This window comes from Leptonotus elevatus, chromosome 21 (genome assembly GCF_054856555.1).
Source record: "Leptonotus elevatus isolate MCC_2025b chromosome 21, RoL_Lele_1.0, whole genome shotgun sequence".
NCBI classification, from domain to species: domain Eukaryota; kingdom Metazoa; phylum Chordata; class Actinopteri; order Syngnathiformes; family Syngnathidae; genus Leptonotus; species Leptonotus elevatus.
The window spans coordinates 4289500-4311454 of record NC_141259.1 but is presented as its reverse complement, the minus strand read 5'-3'; the positions used below and the strand labels follow the sequence as shown (position 1 = coordinate 4311454).

The 21955-nt window shown below is 36.4% G+C and overlaps 1 protein-coding gene across 3 annotated transcripts in view; it reads left to right on the top strand.

The window, feature by feature from the left end:
• The window catches only part of ctnnd2a (catenin (cadherin-associated protein), delta 2a), a 251414-nt gene that overhangs the window by 153139 nt on the left and 76320 nt on the right, over window positions 1–21955 (top strand). For all 3 annotated transcript variants that reach the window (XM_086066020.1, XM_086066021.1, XM_086066019.1), the window contains exon 13: window positions 17515–17647. In XM_086066020.1, coding sequence (XP_085922146.1) covers window positions 17515–17647 — 133 coding nt within the window. The remainder of the gene's footprint in view (window positions 1–17514; window positions 17648–21955) is intronic.

Here is a 21955-nt window from a genome sequence, read left to right as displayed (position 1 = left end):
GCACCGACCAGACATTACCTACTACCCACCGGGTTATCAACCAGAGTTTTTCACCAACCCCAGAAACATCTAAATTCCAACAAATTAGGGAGACCTCAAGAGACCAAAGGAGAGACTAAAAGGAAAGGAAGGAAGGATAGATGAAGCAGAGTGAGGGCCACAGACATCAGCCTCCACCGATTCAACGACCAGAGGAAGAAGCAGATTGTGTTTGAATTTCGATAGATGCTGGTGTGGTGGATCTGGCATGCATGAAAACCTCCACCAAAGAGGGGAGCCGTCGACCCCGACCAGGACAGAGCAAGCACAACACCTCAGGGCCCCACAGGCCCCGGCAGCGCCAAGGGACAACCCCCGGGCCCCGCAGGGGCCACTGTCCGGAGAGCAAACCCAGGAGCCAGGAGCGCCTCCCACCCCAACACGGCCCGCGACCCCAACCCAACGCAGCAGGACGGGTGCCCGCCAGGCACCCCAAAGCCCCTGCTCCCCCCAAAACTTCCCCGCCCCCCATCCACCCCACCATCCACCCAGTCTTTGCAATCTTCCAAGACTATTTTGATTTAAAAAACAACAACAACAATAACTTACACATCAGAAACAAGACGAAGAACACAACGCTCCATGGCTGCCTTTAATTTGGATTTAAAAAAACATAATTGGTCTGAGGTCTATTCAAATAATGATCCCAATATCGCATACAGTGCATTTCAGTCTACCATTATTTGTCTATACAATAAACATTGTCCATTAATAAAAGTCACAAGAAAGTATAAAGGTCTAAATAAGGCATGGATGATGAAGGGGATAGATAATGCATGTAAAAAGAAAAACATTTTTTACAAAATATTTATTAAATTGAGAACTATGGAAGCTGAAATAAAGTACAAGACCTACAAAAATAAACTATTGAATATTATACGAACAAGTAAGAAAAATTATTACCTTGAATTACTAGAGCAGAATAAAAGCAACACACAAGAAATATGAAAAATACTAAACCATGTTATTAAAAATAGCACAAAAAAAAAGATTAGCCAGAATATTTTATAAATGATAAAAATATTGTTATTGAAAACATTTTCAGACATAGCTAATGATTTTAATGAGTATTTTGTTGTTGTCTACTGTTCAGGAGAGAACCTGAAGCAGCTCCTGACTACCGTGGAGAATGAATTGAACACATTAAAAAAAATTTTTGACTTAAACAAATTATCATTAAACCTAAACAAAACCAAGTTTATAGTTTTTGGTACTAGACAAACCACACAACAGGTCAAAATTATGGTAAATTCAATTGAAATAGAAAGAGTGTATACAAATAAATTTCTTGGAGTTGTTATTGATGAAAAATTATATTGAAAGTCACACATAGATAATGTCAAAAGGAACATGTCAAAAATTATAGGGATACTGTCTAAAACTAAGGATGTCCTGAATAAGAAATAATTATACACATTGTATTGTTCATTATTATTACCCTATCTGACCTAGTGTGTGCAAATCTGGGGAAATGCATATAAAACAAATACCGATCTTGTTTTCAAACTGCAAAAAAGAGCCATAAGAATTATAAATCAATCAAAATATACAGAACCAACTCATACTCTCTTTATTAATCAAATACAATGAAATTGTACGAATTAGTTGAGTTTAAAATAGCACAAATAATGTACAAAGTACACAACAATCTACTTTGCCACAGTACTCAGAAGCTGTTTGAAATTAGAGAGAGTCCTTATAACATAAGGGGTACAAGTGTCTACAAAAAAATTAAAACAATAACAAATATTAAGCAAAGGTGTGTTTCTGTAAAAGGTGTTAATTTGTGGAATCATTTTGGAACTAACCTGAAAAAATGTCAGTCACTTGCTGAATTAAAAACATTTTTTAAAAGCGAAGTTCAAAAAAATTACTTACATCAGTCATGAGCTGTTAAAAATGTACATATGCTGTAATTTCTTTGGATGTATCGGTATAAGTGTAATGAAAATTTTATATGTGAGTATGAGGATGTGATTCATAGATGTATTGTGGTATGTATCTGTTGATTTCGTGTGCATATGTCGCTGGCAAATGTGCGTATGTTAAAGTGCACTTGTATAAATAATGAGGTTTATACATTTCCTTTTGTTGAAATACATTACCTTACTATTTTATTAACCGAAAACAAATAAGGGGTAGGACTAGATAGGTTTTTAACTTCCTCCTACCCCTTTTGAACATATAAACTCTTTTCTTTCTTCCTATTCTTGTTTTATTTTTTACTTCAATTTATATTTCAGACTTGTAATGTGTTTTCTTTGTGTTTATATGTTCAAAAAGAACCAAATCACACACACAAAAAAAACCATTAACAGTCCAAATTACCTTCTTATTAGATTTTTCTTTTGAAAAACGTCCAGAGCACTCAGTAAAACATTAATGGCATTCAGTAAAAAAACAAAAACACATATCCACCAAGGCTAAAAAAGCAGGATTTGGATCTGCACCAAATTGTATACCTGTATATGGCTGCTTTTTAGCATTTTCTACATTTTTCATTCAGCAAGAATATGTGAAATCTGGAAATGTGGATAGGTAATCAAAACCAAATTTGCATATGCATATGAATTTCCCCTCATAAGGGTAGTGTACATATAAATTATATATATGTTCCCTTCATTAATTTCTTCATTCAATTTATATCCGTAGAGAAATGTGCCAGTTTGATGGTGCAGACTCCTTAATGACAATACCATTATCTCTTTTCCTCTGTCACATATCTTCAGGTGTTGAGAAAACCTGACAGTTGTGACAGGTTGTCAGCTGTAATGAACATTCATCCAGTGTGCAAGTGTTCTTTAACCGGGCTTGCAGTAAAATATGCTGTGTTTAAATCCACAATCAGTCACCAGTTGACATTGACAGGCTTCCTTGATATTTTCTTGCAAGGCATATGTCACCTTTGGTTGATACCTGAGTTTGTGTGACATGACTGAATTTACCGTTGTAAAATTATCTTGTATGTGGTCCTGAATTTAGAGTCCTTACTAAAAAGTTGAGCACTACTGTATATTCAGTTCATACCGTCTTATTTTCCAGGGACATGAATGTCTGCCACACAACACATGTAGGCTAAGGTGACAGAGTAGAAAATTCAGAGAAGGCTTTACACGATCAGGATTTTGGAACCGATCACCGTTCATTGAATTAAAAAAAAAAGACAACTGATCATCTGTCCGATCAGATGATGGTCCAATCTATTTAAACAACTTGTTTATTTACCGTAGTAAAAATTCAATAAATGAATAATTGGGGAGCTCCCCACAAACCCCCCAAATTATTTACATTTACACACATATATATATATATATATATATATATATATATATATATATATATATATATATATTAAAATGGAACAAAATCTGACTGTGTATGCTGAGAAAACTTGGATTAATAACAATGTCAGTCCAGAACGTCCCTGTGGTAAGCAAAATTGTGTTTGCTCTACTGTCTTATTTTGCAAACCTTATCAATGATGCCATTGATCGATCAGCAAATCATACATTACAACCAATCACTCCTTTTGCATAAAATGCATAATATCTGCCGATATGATCCAATCCGAACAGATCCGTGTAAAGTCTAATATAGAGTAGACTTGATCCTAGAAAGAGACAACGGCAATGGTATATTTTGGCATAAAAAAATGCTAAGTTTAAAAAGAACATTCCAAAATAGACAGTATTCTGCATTATTTATTCCTAAAATAAATATATTTAAATTAGAACAAAAAATAACGTTAAGATTAACAAATTGGTACACTCCAGTTATGCTCACAACCATTTGCAATACTCAAATGATGTCATAAGAGATTTGTGCTCATCAACAATCAATCATCCATTTCTAGTTATGTCTGTCATGTGCAATGTTATGAAAATCTGTTTCAAGATCTTTCAGTACAGGCCAGATATTACTGGACCACCATCAATCTTTCGTGTAACTGTAATTATCGGAGCATGTCACGATCTAAATTATTCATTCCTGTCTTCCAGATTCATCGCGGCCATGCGCTGATGTTATGTCATCATGACCACATCATTTCCACCACGTCGTGGTTGTATAAAGCGTTTAGCCGATGTTGGTTCACTTTCCAATTCGCCTTGCTGTCTTACTGCTGGAGTGTAAACTAATGATTGGAGCAGGTGCACCAGCAACAAACTCGTTTATGAGTTTTCTGTCCCTTTTGCGTCATTTCTCTGTTTTCATCTTCAGCTCACACGTGTGCCTGTAGTTAATGCGGAAATATTAACACTCACACAGCACACAATGTTCTATTTTGACAGCAATTATGAAAATGGATCTGCAAGGGACTGTAAACCCACCTCTTTTTGCATGTCCTAATCATCCAATCAAGTCAAAATATTTGGATTTACAATGTCTCTATTCGGAGCCAGCTTGTCACCTTGGCCTCCACTTAGTTATCAGGCTTTCTCTGTTGTTTTAGTTTAGCCTCTGCTGTGCTTTTTGACAGCAGAGAGAGTATAATCAATTCTGCATGAATTCATGTTTACAAGAGTGTGTTTGTGCATGTGTTTGAAAAACTGGGGGGAAAAAAACTGGAAATTAACACCAGTGACTAAAAGTGTTTGGCTGTGTTATAAATATATGTTACTGTGATGAGGCTCTGCCAGGCGATTATTACATTACTCCCCATTACCCTTACCGCACGCACATTCAGTCAAGTCCATGTGACCATAATTAGTGAGTAATCCAGCGTAATTCTACCGCACCACTACAAATCACATCTTTAGAATGAGCACTAAATTACGTTAACACCTCTCTCCGTCAAACGTTATAAACAATAGCCCCCTTTTACTGTGCCTTTACACAAGACTGGTGCATCTGTAGCTCTAGTGTGTCGACGCCAGTGACAGCATCTGCGACAGTGACAATGACAGGCTTGTGTTATATCACACCCTTGAACTGGCTTCCCACTATCCCATTTTCACAGGTGGTGTTGTACCTGTGTTATGCCTGCAAAACTGCATAATAGACAACGTTTATATGTAATCAAGATTCTTATGAAGGTCAAAATTATGGTTTATGAAACATTCGAGATAACCCGTTTACATGCGGGAACAGACAGAGTTACTCCTTTATAAATAACCTGACGTCGTTATGCAAAAAGTCGTCATTTCTGCTTCTTACACTCTGTGTTTTAATAGTAGAAATCCATTTTTTTTTTTACATATTTATTTTCATAAATAAAATATTCTTTAAATGAATTAATGATTAAATACACAAAATAAATGATTAAATATTCAATGTCAGAGTCCAAATTTTAAATTTTTAATTTTTAATTTAAAAAGAGCCGAAAGGTAGATGAAAACGTTTTTAGAAATACCTAAAAATTTCCAAAAAGAAAGAGGAAAAGCAGAAAATTAGCATAAACTGAAATCCATAAAATTACCAATAATGTCAGAGAATTGAATAAAAAAGGCAGAAAAGAAAATGTTCAAAAAGTAACCATGAAATGTCCAAAAACAAAAGAAGAAATCCCAAAAATTACCATAAAATGTCCATAAAATTGTCAAAAATGTCAGAAAATTGATAGCAAAAAAAGGCAGAATTTTTTTTCCAAAAATAGCCATAAAATGTCCAAAAAAGGAAGAGAGACAGAAAATGACCATAAAGTGTCTATAAAATTGCCAAAAATGTTAGAAGTTTGACAGAGAAGTCTAAAAATATATGAAACATGAAGTATGAAAAAAATACGACCAAAAAAAATCCAAAAACTAAAGGTAGAAGAAAAATGTATTACAAAGTATTGGATGCTGCATATTTCTCCGTTATGGTGCAGCCCTAATTAGCTCTTGGGCCCTCAGTACATTAGACTAACGCTAACATTTATTAATTTAACACTGTGATGCCAAACCTCACTGCATCATACCTACCAACTTTTCTAATACTGTTACTTGTACTAATACTGGAAACTGCTCACAGACATATCATCTGCTATATAGAGAAATCCAATCTAAATAAGACTACATTCAGTACTTTGTGTCTTAAAGTTAAAATTCTGTTGATTTTTGTTGAAAGATGGAATCTAGTTTGAACTCAACATGTCAGACTATCTGTGGATAATTTGTAGTTACATTGCAGCATTTGGATGTGAAGTGTCACAGTGAGCTCAACCTTCATTAGACCTGTGACATAAAGCTGTGATTTGTCGATTACACGCACACGCTAGCGTCCTTATTAGCATTATCGGCACGGAGCGACCTCATCTCTACTGTTTCGCATTCAGAGACCACAGCGCTACTTGTTGAGGTGATTGCATCTGGGTTTGCAAATCAAAACACAATGGGCCCCTAATTTCTCAGCCAGCTCTCATTCTTCCGTCATCTTAATATCCCCCTCTCACTTTGATTGGCTGAGTACGTCTGATGACGATTTTGATTGGATATTTTGCTCACTTGTGGCTGATCATGGCTGCAGTTAGTGTCTTCTCTCAGTCTTGGAACCATTTCTATATATTGTGTGTGGATGTCCACCAGTGATAGTTTCCTCACCAGGATCTACCAGAAGTCACAACTCAGTATGCTTGAAAAAATTGCTAAGAATCACACTTAGGTCTTTATGACAAAAGGGTGGTGGGTGGGGTGGGTGGGTGCTGGGGGGGGGGGGGGGTGGGGGGTGGGGGGTGGGGGGGGGTTACATGTTCTGACGATTCTTATAGTGTGCGGTCACCAACACAATACATCACACTCAAAAACGAGTCTCCTCCTCTGAACCAAATATCTGGTGTACTACCTACATTCACCTATAAGGGGCAGTATGATGCCAAGGGGCATCCAGAGATGCATGATGCAATGTTGAAAAAAGAAGAGTAGCGGTAGACGAAATAGAAGAAGTTAAGATGACTGTTAGCTCAATTGTGTGAAGGCTTCATCCACTCCAACTAATCCCTGCTGCAATTTTTTGTTCAAAATTTCCAAATTAAACCCAAAAATTATGATTAAAAAATAATAATAATAATATATATATATTTTTTTGTATTATTATATATTTTTTTGACTGATTAAAACTGTTCAAACTTTAAACTGTTCAGCATATTCCGACCACATTTTTCTATTTCAAAACATGAACCAAAAATTACGATTCTTTAGTTTTTCTCCTAATTTTTGACAGATTCCAATCATTCTAACTTTAAATTGCTCAGCCTGTCCCTACTGCAACGTTTTTGTTAAAAAAAAAATTGTATTAAAAAAAACATAAATTAAGATGTTTGGCTTTTCTTCTTCTTTTTTTATTTTTATTCAGCCTGTTCCAACTTAAACTTTACAGCTTATCTCTACTGTAAAATTGTTTAAATTTCAAAATTAAACCAAAAAGTATGATTTTTTTCCCTTCAATTTCTAAATTTTGTGACGGATTTGAACCATTTCAACTTAAAACGGTTCTTCCTATTCATACCACATTTTTTTAAATTTCAAAATAAAACAAAACAAAATTAAACCTTTGCATTTTTGTCCTCTATTTGTATTTGTCCGATTTCAACTGTTCTTAGTTTAAACTGTTCATCTTATCCCTGATTCAAAATTTCTACGTATTCACCTCTAGTTTGCACATACTGTATATTAACCAGTTCAAACCATTCCAACTTCAACATTTCCGCGGGTCATTGTATATTATTCCACATCATTCTAAATCATTCCACATCATTCCATGTCTTATCATTCAGACTTCAGACGCTTTTTCTCCAGAAATTGTCTTCTCTAGTAGGTTAACATTTAACATGTATCATTTCAAGTCACAGTCGCTGAGATTTCTGCCTTTAATATCATTATCACATTGTTCTCAGGGGTTCTAAGGCATGATTCTCTAGGTCACCCTCAGTCTAATGTGTATGTTTCACTGGCTTGATGTTTTGCTGCGTAAACATTTAGTAATTATACTGTACCAAAGGGGAATAGCGACAAGGGGCTGAAAATGTGTGCTCAGCAAATACTGTATGGGATAATCGCTATGTGTCTTTTTCCTCTTTTTTTTATGAATGAGTGTATGTACGTTATATGCATGTGAGCTTATTACAAACAAACAAAACAAAAAAAACTGCCAGCTTAATGCATGATTCCCATTAGGCCCCAAATATTGTGTGATCAGCTAAATCTTCCACTGGGAGCCTTACTACACATTATTCACACTCACTCAAGACACTTTGATGAAAAACATGAATACAACTGTACCATTATAACACATTGAAGCAATCACCTCACTCCATTATTTGAGACAACTTCCAGGACAAGATCTTCTGGATCCAAAATAGCTAAATGTAATGTGATCCTATATCATACATTGCAGCCGGGTGTGAAGAGATGTTCCAATATATTATTTATCATTTTTTGTTATTTAAAAAAAAATGTTGGGCAAGCAACTTTAACTATTGTTTCACAAGTGTACACTACTGTCTTATAAGTGGGGATTTGGCTTTGTTTAAATGTAATCAATCTCATTCAAATTCATGAGTCAGCACAAACCTGCCACCATTTTAAATTGCCTCTGATTAACCCCAATCAAAGCACAGCTGATCTAGTATGACATATTATTTTCTAGCAGAAGCCTGAATGTTTTGTTCTAACACTGACTGCTATTATTTCAGTTAATTCATTCTAAATTTATGGATGCGTTGATCTGTGTCCGTGTGTTTTCTTTCAACGGTACATTTTCGGTCATACATTGCATGGTTTGCTCTTTTCACCAACATCCACAGCATCATGATGTGTAAGGCAGCTTCATTCCACACCTCATATTCTTGTCACTCAGACTCTTTGTTAGCTTTCATTCACGCTCCCTAGCCATCCATCCCAGACCGGAAGAGCCTTGGAGAAAGCCTATTGATTTTTTTTCTTGTCTTTGTCTTTTTTCCCAACCCATCTAATATAGAACAAGGAGCAGACTAAGATAGACAGTGTGGGTGGGGGTGGGTGTGGGGGGGAAGGCTGGTATGTGCAGACAATTGGATGGATAGAAAGAAAGAGAAAGTCGCATCTGGCGTACTAGTCCTGATGTGATGAGCTTGATAAAAGAAGTAATATGTACTCCTCCTCTCTTCATCACATTTCTTGATCTCATTCTTGGCCTTCTCTTTTCTTTCTCTTTCTCACCCCTCTTTTTCTATTGCTGCCAAGAGGGGTGTTCTTATACTGACTTACTTCCATTTGGCACTTTCCAAATCTGAAGGGAACAAAGTGACAAATAGGAGGGAAGATGTTTTTTGTCCAATTATGGGGGGTCTTTCATCCAAATGAACCTTTTCACTAATCCATAATCAGAGGAAGCAGTGGATCACTATGGGCTCATGTCCAAAGGACCTATTGAAAGTCTGACACTGTATACATAGAAAATATGACGGTCTTTTGTCAAGCCTTTCAAAGCCAGTCCCTATATGATAGCCCTTAAGTCAAATTAGCATACATTGATTTAAAAAATCAATATTTTATATTGTTTGTTTTTTTCCGCTGAAGGTTTGTCTATATAGTGCCATCCAAACACGATGCTGACATAAGAAGACAAATTGTGGTTATTTATGCCAATATAAATAGCAGCAGTCAAATAATGTCACTTGAAACTCACTTTAGATAAACCCAAGCCATGTAGACGCACACATACACACACCTGCATTCATGCATGCAAATATGATCAATTCTAGGGTTGTGAACAAAATCATTTTGAATGTGTGGCAAATCCTTAGCCTAGTTGCACCGCGGTGCCAAGATGAATCATTTAGCCGGGCTTTCCGTGTGCCAGAAAAGACACGTCAACTTAATGCAATGTTCACAAAGTTGTCAGTGGGGTTTTTCATAGATAATTTTTTATGCTTGCTTTTTCTTTAGTGTCTTTTTCTGTCCGAGGAATTGCTGTAAAACTCTTTGTGGCATTTTGAATTGTCCCTGCACTGCACACTATGTGTGTGTGTTTGTGTCTATATATATATATATATATATATATATATATATATATATATAATGTTAATAATGATATGATATAATTTTAATAATGATATGATATAATTTTAATTGTGAAAGAGTTATTAATTGAAAATGTAATTGTGCAGAACAACTAAATTTGATTAACTTGAGTGACATTCTTTTGCTTTCAAAACTAATTGTTGAAAAACATTAGGTGAATTTATTTCTTCTAAATGTTCCCATCCTAATAGTTTTGGATATCTCATTATAGTTAGTTTTTATTTCATTTGGATATTTTTTTTTTATTAGGCAAGTTTTAAGTAGTTTTAGAAGAAGTTTGCTCATGTTTGTTAGTTGTTTTTGAAAATGCTTCATTTTATTTTATTTAAATTTTTATTTTATTTTACTTAGTTTTAGTATTTGTTTTAGTCTTTTTAATATGGGTGCAAGATTAAAACAAAGTCACCAATCTTTATGGAATTAAGTAAACTATAATTCTCAAACAAACTTCCTTCTATTTGGATACACTGCAATGCTGAAATAAATCTTAAAATATCTTATATTGACAAAGACAAAAATGAAGGACATTTTTGCTATAATTATAGTAGTTTTAGATGAGTTAAAGATGTAGTTTGTGTTAGTTTAAAAAAAAACATTTTGCTTTTCATTTTATTTCATTTAGTTAGCAAAAATGATTTTTCAGTTTTACTTTTATTTATTTTGTTAGTTTTCATTACCTTGATCCTAACACCTTTATTTACTGGAAAGGTGCTGTTTTAATGTCACATTTGAACACGTTAACTGTCATATGTGTGTTAAATTGTTGAATAATAAAACATACTCAATCTTGGGAGCCGCCTCATAGACATAATGGACATAGAAGTAGTAATGTGTTTCTGGATAGTTACTGTCACCTTGTGGCATTTAATAGTTACTTATAGAATGTCACAATAGGAACATATTTTTATCTTTTAAAGTATTTGTTCGTTCCACTTGGTTAAATGGATGTAATTATTTTAATTGATAACTTTTGATATAACTTTTACAGTTTACAAAGCAGCAAGACCCTTTCTGAGGTACTTCTAAAATTCCATTTCTGAACTACGGTTATTGTCACGTTCCAACTTTTTCTATGACTGCTCTTCACCACAAGAGGCACATAAGGGAAATCAAAGATAGAGCAAAACACACTCTTGGGACTTGATCCTTTAGTTCCCACAAAATTTGCCGACAAGTTGTATGTAGATGTATTTTATAATTTTGAACTTAGAACTTTTGTGTCATGTTTTTCCAGAATATTATGGGTAAACTCTAATGTGGACAACTTTGGTGGTTTAGTATTAAATTAACCGTTCAGTATGAAACATTCAAGTTCTGCACTACTGCAACTGCAAACTACAATAGTAAACATATTGAATATACTGACTATCTCTTTGACAATGGGCATTAAAACGGAGAAGCCATAGCTTTGAAAAAGACAGATTCTTGTATTGAGTCTTGTTAGAATTTGGCTAAATGCAGTCAGAATATCTGAGACAAAAGAGAGGAAAAGGAAGCAGTTGGTGTTTGACGGCCGGAATGATTTACTAGCGAGTACTTCAAAAAATGCTCAGCTTGCCTCCTTTGTCAAAGTCAAACTCTTATTTAGCTTCCCCGGAGTAACATGCAGACTTGTCTTCACCAAGGCTATAAATTACCTAAACTGTTTTCGGCACTTTCTCTCACTTTCCTCCCACCAATATCTCTTAATCTCTCATTCCCCCACTGACCACCTTTATTCCTTCGTCCATTTTAGTGCCCTCAAGATGAATGCTCAGGTCCTAATTAGCATCTGCTTTGGTATGTGCAATGCTTTCCTGTCCGCCAATCAGTTAACATAAATGACAGGCCTTGTCCAATCAGATTAAGGCCGGCGAGACACACTTCCTGTCGGGAGCTGTCTCTTCAAATGCATTGTGAGCTCTGAAAATGGATGTGAATTGAACTGCGAGGGCAAAAAGGACGTAATAAATTATAGTGCTGCATATTTACTACCGTGCACTCCACCTGAAGCCATTAGAAAACGCTCGGGTCCAAAAGGATTCTAGTCTGCCATTATTCAACATTTTCTAGTTGTATCAGTCAGTCCCAACATTGAGACTTACAATGTCACTGTCATATAATAAAATATGTATTTACTGTACAGGTTCATTTTAAAATAGATACAAATTAAAAGTATTTTTACTTAATGTAATTTCTTCATCATCTCTCTTCGCAATCTTTTTCTCTTAAGACCCATTATTTAGGTTAGTCCTCCATTTGGAATGAGTGTAGCAAAAAAACACACAAAGCCAAAGGAAAGTTTCAAACAGCCAGAATAGGTCATTTGATGTTCGCTGAACTGAGGTCTCAAATGGTGGCATGCTTGTTGTCCAACATTGGCACAGTGCTGGTCTAATTCATAATTGCAAGACGTCGGGGCAGTTTGTATTAGGGTTATTTGTCTAGCGGTTAAAGAAGGGATGTTCAATACCACTTTTTTACTCAACTCTTTAGTACCCACTGATACCAAGTATCGAGTACTTTTGCTACATAAAATTTGCACACATAAAAACCCGAATTATATAATTTCAAATCACAGAAAATAACATTAAACACTGTGGCGAAATCAATATACAGTATTCAAGTTAGGCTCAGCAAGTGGCAACGTAAAATAGCCGCCGTTGGCTTCATTTCTCCCGATGGCGAGTAAGTCCATTCATATATAAGTCCATAATTCAAGGTCACAGGTGAACTCCAGCCGATCCCAGCTAGCTTTGTGAAAGACGCACAATTCTCAATTAATTCACACCTTGGGCAATTTAGTGCATTTTTGGAATATGAAATTGCACAAAAACACAGGGAGAACATGAACATTTCACACAGAAAAACCCAAGCCAAGTTTCGAAACAGATCTTTTTCACTTTAACGGCAGACGCGCTAACCACACCCCCCATGACGCCGCTGGACAAAAAACACATTTATCAAATAATAAAGCTTTACACGCCATTTAAAAATATACCTACCATATTTAGAGGCATTGAAGCTTGTCAAATTCTGGCGAGCACAAGCTGCCTTAATACATATTTAGCGTGAACCTTGTGGTTTTGCTGGCACTACTCTTGTCGCCCCTTTTGTGTTTCTGTGTGTTTGCATCCCGCTGTTTCACGTCACTGGCTCGTCGCCCGGCAGTGTGTCTAACAGGTTTGTAGCGCTCATTAGCACCAGTGTTGACTGCTGTCCTGTCTGAGGGCTGTTTACCTCTTTATCCTTTCCGTTTTTAAAACAAAATGTATTTTTATTCTCTCTTTCCCGTACCCCTCTCACCTATTGTCCCTGTGGGGGTTCCCCCCCCCTCAACACCCACCATCCCTCAGCGTTTTGCTCCGCTTTCCTCTCGGTGTGTGTCTCGCTCTCCCTACTAGGCCTTTTTAATTAATAGTGAGCCATGATGCTTATCTTATCAGCAGATCTCACTGCTTTCTATTATGTGCGCTGACAGAGCTGTGAGGTTGGAAGGGATGGATCTCTCACGCACACACACACGCTCAGCCAGGGTTATATATAAACAAAGCTAAAGAGAGAAATAAATATACACTTATACACACACACTTTGGAGACAAACAAGTCAAGCCACGTGTGTCCACATCCCAAGCCTTAATCAAATCTTGCCACTTGTACACACACATAAACAAACTGCCCTGATCTTATCTGCCCATGTGATTTAGTGTTGTTTGAGGGTCTCTCCTCCTAAATGCCCTGGGAATGCCCCCCTCCTCCTCGAGCTCGCTCTTCCTATCGCTCCTCTACCTCCCTCCATCAGCCATGCTTTCCAGCTGAATGAACACTTATCATTTGGCAGATAAAGACCCGTCCAGGCAAGAGCTCACTTTATCTCGGAGAGCCATGTTTACTCCTCGTGAGCGCTCCACTTTCCACCGATGCTTCACACGCCACGTTCTCTCCATCCAGCGGAGTCCACAGCATGGAGACCAGGGCCATTTCCAACTCCTCGGGCTGGTCAAGTCCTTTGTATTTAGCCTATTTTCATGTACGGGCAACTGAGGAAAATAAACTAGGATATCTAGATGGGGATTATAGCATAAGCTATTTTGGCACACAAGAGCCAGCATGAAGGCGGTAAGCGCAAAATCAATCCTCATAGAGCAAAATCGATGCAGGTTGCAAAATATCAACAAAGGCTTTTTGTGATCGCGCTGGGATTTGGGTGTTTCCTGAAAGCCAGTTACTTACAGGGTGGTTATTAAAGAAAATAACATGGGTGATTGTGGAGATATACCCACCCACACTTTCTCACACACTCATAATTTTCTCATTCAGGGGACCATTACAGAGGAATTATCAGCAGGGGATGCTACTGTGAGGGAGCCCATTTCCTGGGTCTTATTTTACTTTATTTACTCTTTCCAGTGCGCTCACAGGGGTGAAAATTGATAAAAGACAGCACATAGCCTAAGTCCCATTGCTTGCTGTACATTTTGTATTTCAGTGGAGCCTCTGAGGATATATGTACGAGTATTTCAAAAAACATTTGTGAGCCCCTCTGGCAAAAGGTTAGGGTTAGGGTCGCCAGGTAAATCAAAAATGGAGATTTTGCAAAAAATACCCTCCTTAAGGTCTCTATTGTCATTTCCCAGCAGACCGATAGTATTGCAGTCGTAGTGTATTGTAATAAGTAGACAATGTGTATAATAACTAGATTTTTTTTTTTAGCCGACTTGTAGCTAGCGTCTCGGGGGTACCTGTTAACCCGTGATTCCTCGCCTCTGATTTATATTAGGGGTGCCAGACGATTAATTTTTTTTAATTGTAATTAATCGCATGGCTTTAATAATCAACTCATGATTAATCGCAAATTTTATATCTGTTCTAAATGTACAATAAGGAGTTTTCATACTCTTGTTGAAATAAAAGTGGGAAAAATGTTAAACTAATAGAAATATGGCTGCATTTTTTGGTCATTGATACAGTAATTTCATAATAATTCATAAAATTGGGTTAAAATTAAAAGGATGTACTGTACTGTAAAAAGTGGGATATTGATTTCTGTGAGGTCATTTTCATGCCCCTATATGGCCGAATTGCATTTGTAAGACGTTGGTGACAGCTCAGTGCATTTTTCCTTTCATATTAAAAGCTATCTAATCTTTGACATAAAGTAACTTGTGAAATTCTGCACATTTTAAAAATTTTAAAATACATTCTGCGCAATTATTATAACATTTATCACTGCAAAATTTTGATGTGGACATGTCTGATGTGTTGCGACTGCGTGGAATTCACCCAGTACACGCTTTTCAAGTAAAAGGTGGTCATTAATCGCACGTTAAAAAATTTGTGGCTTTAAACGAACTTTAAATTAACTAAAAATTAACGCACTCATTTTGACACCCCTAATTTATATAATTGCGCATAGCAACTAAAAGTAAAAAATACACCCCAATGTGACCCTCCAGCACGAAATCAAACAAATTAGGTAAACCCTTCCTTACCTCATAGCAGAAGCGAATGTCGTCATGGGATCCGGACACCGGCAAATGTTTGTAATCCAAATATAGTTAATTTAGGGAAGAGAGCCACGGTCTAGTCTATTTTGAATTTAATGTATTCATGCACTAATGCAAGTAATGTCAAAATCACGAGGGCGTTAAACACTCTTCTGTTTACATGTGAGCACCTCCCACCAGGGGAGACTGACAGTATCGAGTCGGGATTTAGTGGAACAAATTTCCACTTTATGCTGTTTTGAGTAGGATGAAAATAAATTCAAATATGAAGACTGTTTACCTTGCAAATGAAAAGATAATCGTGATGTGTCTCCCCTAGCCCATAATGCACTCCACGCATATTTGGAGCAACTTGTACATACTGTACAGTATATATAAAGTGTTGATGCGTTCCTTATGTATTACATTGAATGAAAATCAAAATATTGTGTTGATCCATCAAAACATGTTTATTCTCATTATATGTGACACAAAATTCTTAAATCAAATTTCTCATTGTGGTTAATCAAGTAGCAAAAATAAAACATCTGAACTTTGTCCGATGATGCGTCAGGAGATGAATTGCAAGCATAGTAAGCTTAATGGGATTTTTAAAGTTGTTTTGAGGTTGAGGCCATAATCACCATTTTTGTCCTGTTTCACCTGTTGAGTCATCCAAATTCTTCAGCTTTTAAAATCTCGGATGATGTCCTTGCCTGCTGTTGGAATTGACTTTCCAGTGGTCTTTTGAAAGTTTTAGGTCAATATATTTTTTCCTAACGTACTGGTTGCTATGGACCTTTGAAAGCTGTATGTGCCAACAATTTTAAAGTGTTTTTCTCAAAATTGCGGATTTCAAACTGGCAAAATTGAAACACTTCATTAAATTTTCAGGTATCTTCATGTATTATATATAGTTTTAAAGAGAATAAGGTGTACAATTAGAATGTCCATCCATCCATCCATTTTCTTAAACGCTTGTCCTCACAAGGGTTGCTGGGTTGCTGGAGCCTATCCCAGCTGGCTTCAGGCAGTAGGCAGGGTACACCCTGAACTGGTTGCCAGCCAATTGCAGGGCACACAGAGACGAACAACCATACTCACAATCACACCTATGGACAATTTGGAGTGTCCAATCAACCTGCCATGCATGTCTTTGGAATGTGGGAGGAAACCAGAGTACCCGGAGAAAACCCACGCAAGCACAGGGAGAACATGCACACTCCACCCAGGAAGGCCGAAGCCCGGACTCGATCTCACGTCCTCTGCACTGGGAGGCGGCCGTGCTAACCAGTCAACCACCGTGCCGCCTATATGAGAATATATATATATCAATTTAAAAATTTTAACCCAGAAGGATTTACCCAGAGTCGGTCACTTTTTCTTTTTTTTTGTATTATCTAAAAAAATTACTTAAAGTCACACAAAACTTCATTTGAAACTGTTAGCATTAAAACACTGATATAGTCCCGAATGGACTTTTCTGAGAGTGGGAAGATTTAATAGCAATATATTCATCAAAGGATTGTATTTGTTTACAATTTTGCCTTATTGGCTACACTGTCATTATTTTTTCATTATTAAAAAGTCCCCTGCATATTTCTTGAAAGTAATTTGTTGAATGATCTAGTCAAATGGAGCAAAAATACAATTTTCCCCCATTTATATTCTCAAAATAGTTTTTGTGATGTCATGAACTTCTCTCACTCAAACTTCTTTGTGATATGTGAAAAATAATAATGTTTTTGTGTGCACCTTACATCATTTCCAAGCCTGTCAGACTCTTGTGTAAGACGATATGTCTCCATCTAAAGACATATTGAGAAGATTTTAACATTCACATTCTCATTCAGACGGGTATTGCATTCGTATTTATTTTGACTACTGTATATTTATCTAAGTATATTCTGTAACTTTTGGTGTGACAGAAAGACATTTCAGGATTTTGTTTGTCTTCCCTCAGGGAATATCGACAAGACGCTTGTTACATCTCCCAAGGAGTCAAAATGTCTCCATCTGTCCTGTCTGTGCAGGGAGTTTGGCTGGAGAGATCCAGAGCTGCCAGAGGTGATCCAGATGTTGCAACATCAGTTCCCATCTGTGCAATCCAATGCTGCGGCATACCTTCAACACCTCTGCTTTGGAGACAACAAGATCAAAGCTGAGGTTAGTGTCTGCGTTGTTTATAAAACACTTCATAACAAAGGAGGGAATTAAATTCCTCTGTGGTTTTGCATTTCCCTGCGTTGCAGTTTAAATTATGGCACATAAACAAACCTGTTCTGGATTATAAACCTTGCTCTATAACCTCATCCCTTCGAGCTCTGATTTGTTTTATCTTACCATTGGCAGTGTCTATAAGGTTTTTTTTTTTGAAAATGATGATTGAAAAATTATGCCATTTTACCGTTACAATTCCCACAATTACTTTGTAGTACACACATGCATGATGAACTTGGTAACTATCAGCTAATGTTGATAATTAAGCTTAAAGACAGTACCAGTAGTTCTTACAAAGCGACTTATCCACCCACGCATGCAAGCAAATAGGAAGATGCAATCAGATTTGCACACAAAAGCATCAGCCATCATTCCACTCAACTCTTGTGGCCCTGAAAAAATAAGCCTTTTATAATGGATGCAGTTAGCGTTTGTAAGTGAAGGTATCCAACTTTCCAGTAGATGGAGTTTCTTTCACCGCTTTGAGTGTTTCATTCAAGGTCTAAAGTGCAGAAACAACACTTAATCATTCATTATTTCATATGCGAGAAACAGCAGCCAATATTGAGCCTGCCATTTAACTGTACATTTAAATGTAAATGTACATTTTTCCAAATACATTTATAAAATTGTGTCATAATAAGCAGCAGTTTTGAGCTTCAGTGCTTTGAGCTATTTTTTTTAAATTATATATTTTAAACATAATTAACCATTTGAAAGTTAAAGTAAATGTTGATTGGAGTTTTTCCGTATAGACTTCTGCTTGGCTTATTATGTATACTTCAACATATCTGATTAAAATGGAATTTGTACACATTTTTGTTCAAGCATTTTTGTCACTTTAAAAAAATCTGAAGCATGACCTGTGAGATGAATATTGATGGAAATTGTTAGTGATGGAGTTAAAGAGAGCTTTGAAACATGTTAGTTGACTTGTTTATTTCTGAAACTTAAAACAATATATATATATATATATATATATATATAATTAAGCAAAACCCGGGTCAAAATTTGATTATTTATACATTGCTCTCCCTGAGAAAAAGGAATCAAATTAAATATTGGCTTTATTTGTTAAGCATAATTACACATACACACACAAATTCTGGTACTTTTACACATGATCCTGGGTCAATTTGACCCAGGATCATGTGTAAAAGTTATTACTAGGCGGCACGGTGACTGACTGGTTAGCACGTCCACCTCCCAGTGCAGAGGACGTGAGATCAAGTACGGGCTTCGGCCTTCCTGGTTTGCATATTCTCTACGTGCTTGCGTGGGATTCTCCGGGTACTCCGGTTTCCTCCCACATTCCAAAGACATGCATGGCAGGTTAATTGAACACTCTAAATTGTCCATAGATGTGATTGTGAGTGTGGATGGTTGTTCGTCTCTGTGTGCCCTGCGATTGGCTGGCAACCAGTTCAGGGTGTACTCCGCCTACTGCCCGAAGCCAGCTGGGATAGGCTCCAGCGCCCCCTGCGACCATTGTGAGGACAAGCGGTTAAGAAAATGGATGGATGGATGGATGTTATTACTAATCCAGAAAAGCAAATGAAACACATGGGTTGAAATTAAGAATTGTCTTTTCTATTAGTAGGTGTGTGTCCACACAAAGAAAGAGTCAGTGACACTTTTGGAGAATTAAATTAGATTTTAATTTCCCCCGCTGCCATCTGCACTTACTTGTATTTCATTAATTCAAAATAACACCATCACAAACCAACTGGATTATTATTAATAGTTTAACCTTACTGGGTGACCTTTTCTTGGTGCTAGACCTCTTTTAGGTGCAGAAAAGTGGGAATTCTCATGACATATCGCCGTGATGATGCAGTAATACTCTTTATTTTCTTCTTATCTGCCCCTTTTCCTGTTGTGCTTTATTTGCCCCTTTTGTTTAAGACCACCAAGATGACAAATTGACCAATACAAGGGTCATCGGCCATAACATTAGGTACACCAGCACAGTCAAGGATAAAATATGTCACTTGTGATATCAGCTGCTAAACAGGATCATAATTGCTCAAAGGACATTTTATAGCGATACTGTTTTAATCATAAATGGTGATGAGATAAAAACATCTGAAAATGCTAAATGGGATTTTCCATGTTAATTCAAACTGCTGCCAAATGTTCACTAAGTCAGAAGCAGAACTGTGTTTCACATTTCTGACCTTGCAAATTGGATAAGATTTAAGAGCTATAATGATGACAATGACTTGTTTTAATTGCGTCATTGTTGTGTGAAATGTGCAGGAAGGTTGGTGTGGGGGCTGTAGTCCAAGCCAAAGGATTTAGGATTAATTGTGGACAGTTGGTTGCAGTGAAATGATTGATCCCAAAGCAGCTGCCTAAAAACTCAGCTATATAAACCTTTACTCTAAAAATGGCCTTGGAAGAAGAATATACCTACTCATAATTAAGGAATCTAGGTCATCTAAGGCAGGACGTTGCATACAAATCCGTTCCCACAGCAGACTCCAACCGCAATAATAGACAGGTTGGTGAATTGATATGTAAAAGTGTCAATTAAAACTGCACATCGTCTTTGTAAAGACATGTTTTGATAGAGCTCTTCGAATTTGAGCTTATTACAACAGACAGGTTTTTTTTCAGCAGTCTTTTATATATTCAGCCAAAAAGTAAGTCAGAGTTAAGTAAATTAGAGTTTGTTTTTCAAGCACATATTTTCGCTCTGAACATTTCACATCTCACACAGTATTTTTGTTAAAGTCAAATTTACAAGGAGTATTCGATAATGTGATGATTAACTTTTACATAGTTTTAATACCGACTTGGTGTGTATGAAATTTGCTCTACTGCCTGTTTTTGAAAATAAATACCGGCAGCCTGTGAATATGTAACTCATTTGCAAGTGACATGACAACCTTATTACCGTGGGTCTCATAACAAAAGAGATGTTGTAAAAGATTACATAAATTAATTGATGCATTTTTGGGGGGGGTTCCATCTTGGCTGTTTCTTAAAATGTTCACTTTGTATTTTCTTTGTGAAGACATTGATTTGAATTTAGCTCATGTAAATAATCTAATTACATTGTACCTACCAATTTTTTTTCCATTGACAGTATCATTTTTTAATCTTCTAATAAATTAAATAGGTTTTCTGTCGCAGTGAAGAATAGTTGTAAGTAAAAAACATACCAGACATCACACACTGATCCTATTGGTCTCTTGGGGAAGAGAGTGTGGCCGGCGACAAGTGGCGGATGACATGATATGATATGATATGATATGATATGATATGATATGATATGATATGATATGATATGATATGATATGATATGATATGATATTTCTGAACTACTAAATTGCTGAGTAACGTTTTGAATCCTGGAGTTATAACATTGTCAGGGCAGGTTGGCTTTTGAGATTTAAAAAGCCAGCTTGTGTCAATCTATTTTATCATCTCATTTTGCATAAATTATGAATGTAGATTATGACACTTATTTTTATTAGCACTGTTCTAAAGACAGAGACAGATGGTAAAACACAATGAATGGCTAATTGGAAACAACAATTTGGTACTAAAAGTATACTACTCAAAAAAGTTGAAGAAAGAGAAAGTGTGTGAGGAGGAAGTGCGAGAAATAAAAGAATATTTTTGTCTGGATTAGACAAAGATGCTTAAAATATGTGAAAGGAGGACGGGCTATTAACACAGAAATTGCACTGGATGGATGGTAGCTAGGTGGGTGGCTAGATTTGAGAGACTGTTTACACTGTGTGTTAGGTGCTGCTGTTCTGGTATGTAGCAAAATTAGCAACAGATTTCAAATGTGCTCATTAGTTTCTGAAAAGGGGAAGATGTCTATTTAAGGGAGGAATTTATTTGTTTTAAGGGGATGACACACCTGGTAACTATTCCATTTTTCAGGGAGGGACAATATTTGAGGACATGCATTAATTAATAATTAAAAAGCAGTATATGTAAGGAATATATTTTGAGTCAGAATTACTTTTATTATTTGGGTCTTGAGGTGAAGCAATGCCCACGTTGGTGTAACAAGGTAAAACAGCTTTTCTTTATTCACCCACTTGCTTGATTAGATGGCAGGGTGTGTTCTTTCGCCTTCTTTTTTTTATAAGAATGCATTTGGTAAAGCCAAACTGTCAAAAAATCCACTTTCCAAAAACGTTTTAAACTTAAAGAAAACTTCACTTAGAGTGTAGCGTTTGAAGTTAAAACAATCTCTACTGGGACGCATGTTTTGATTCAAAACTATTTTCA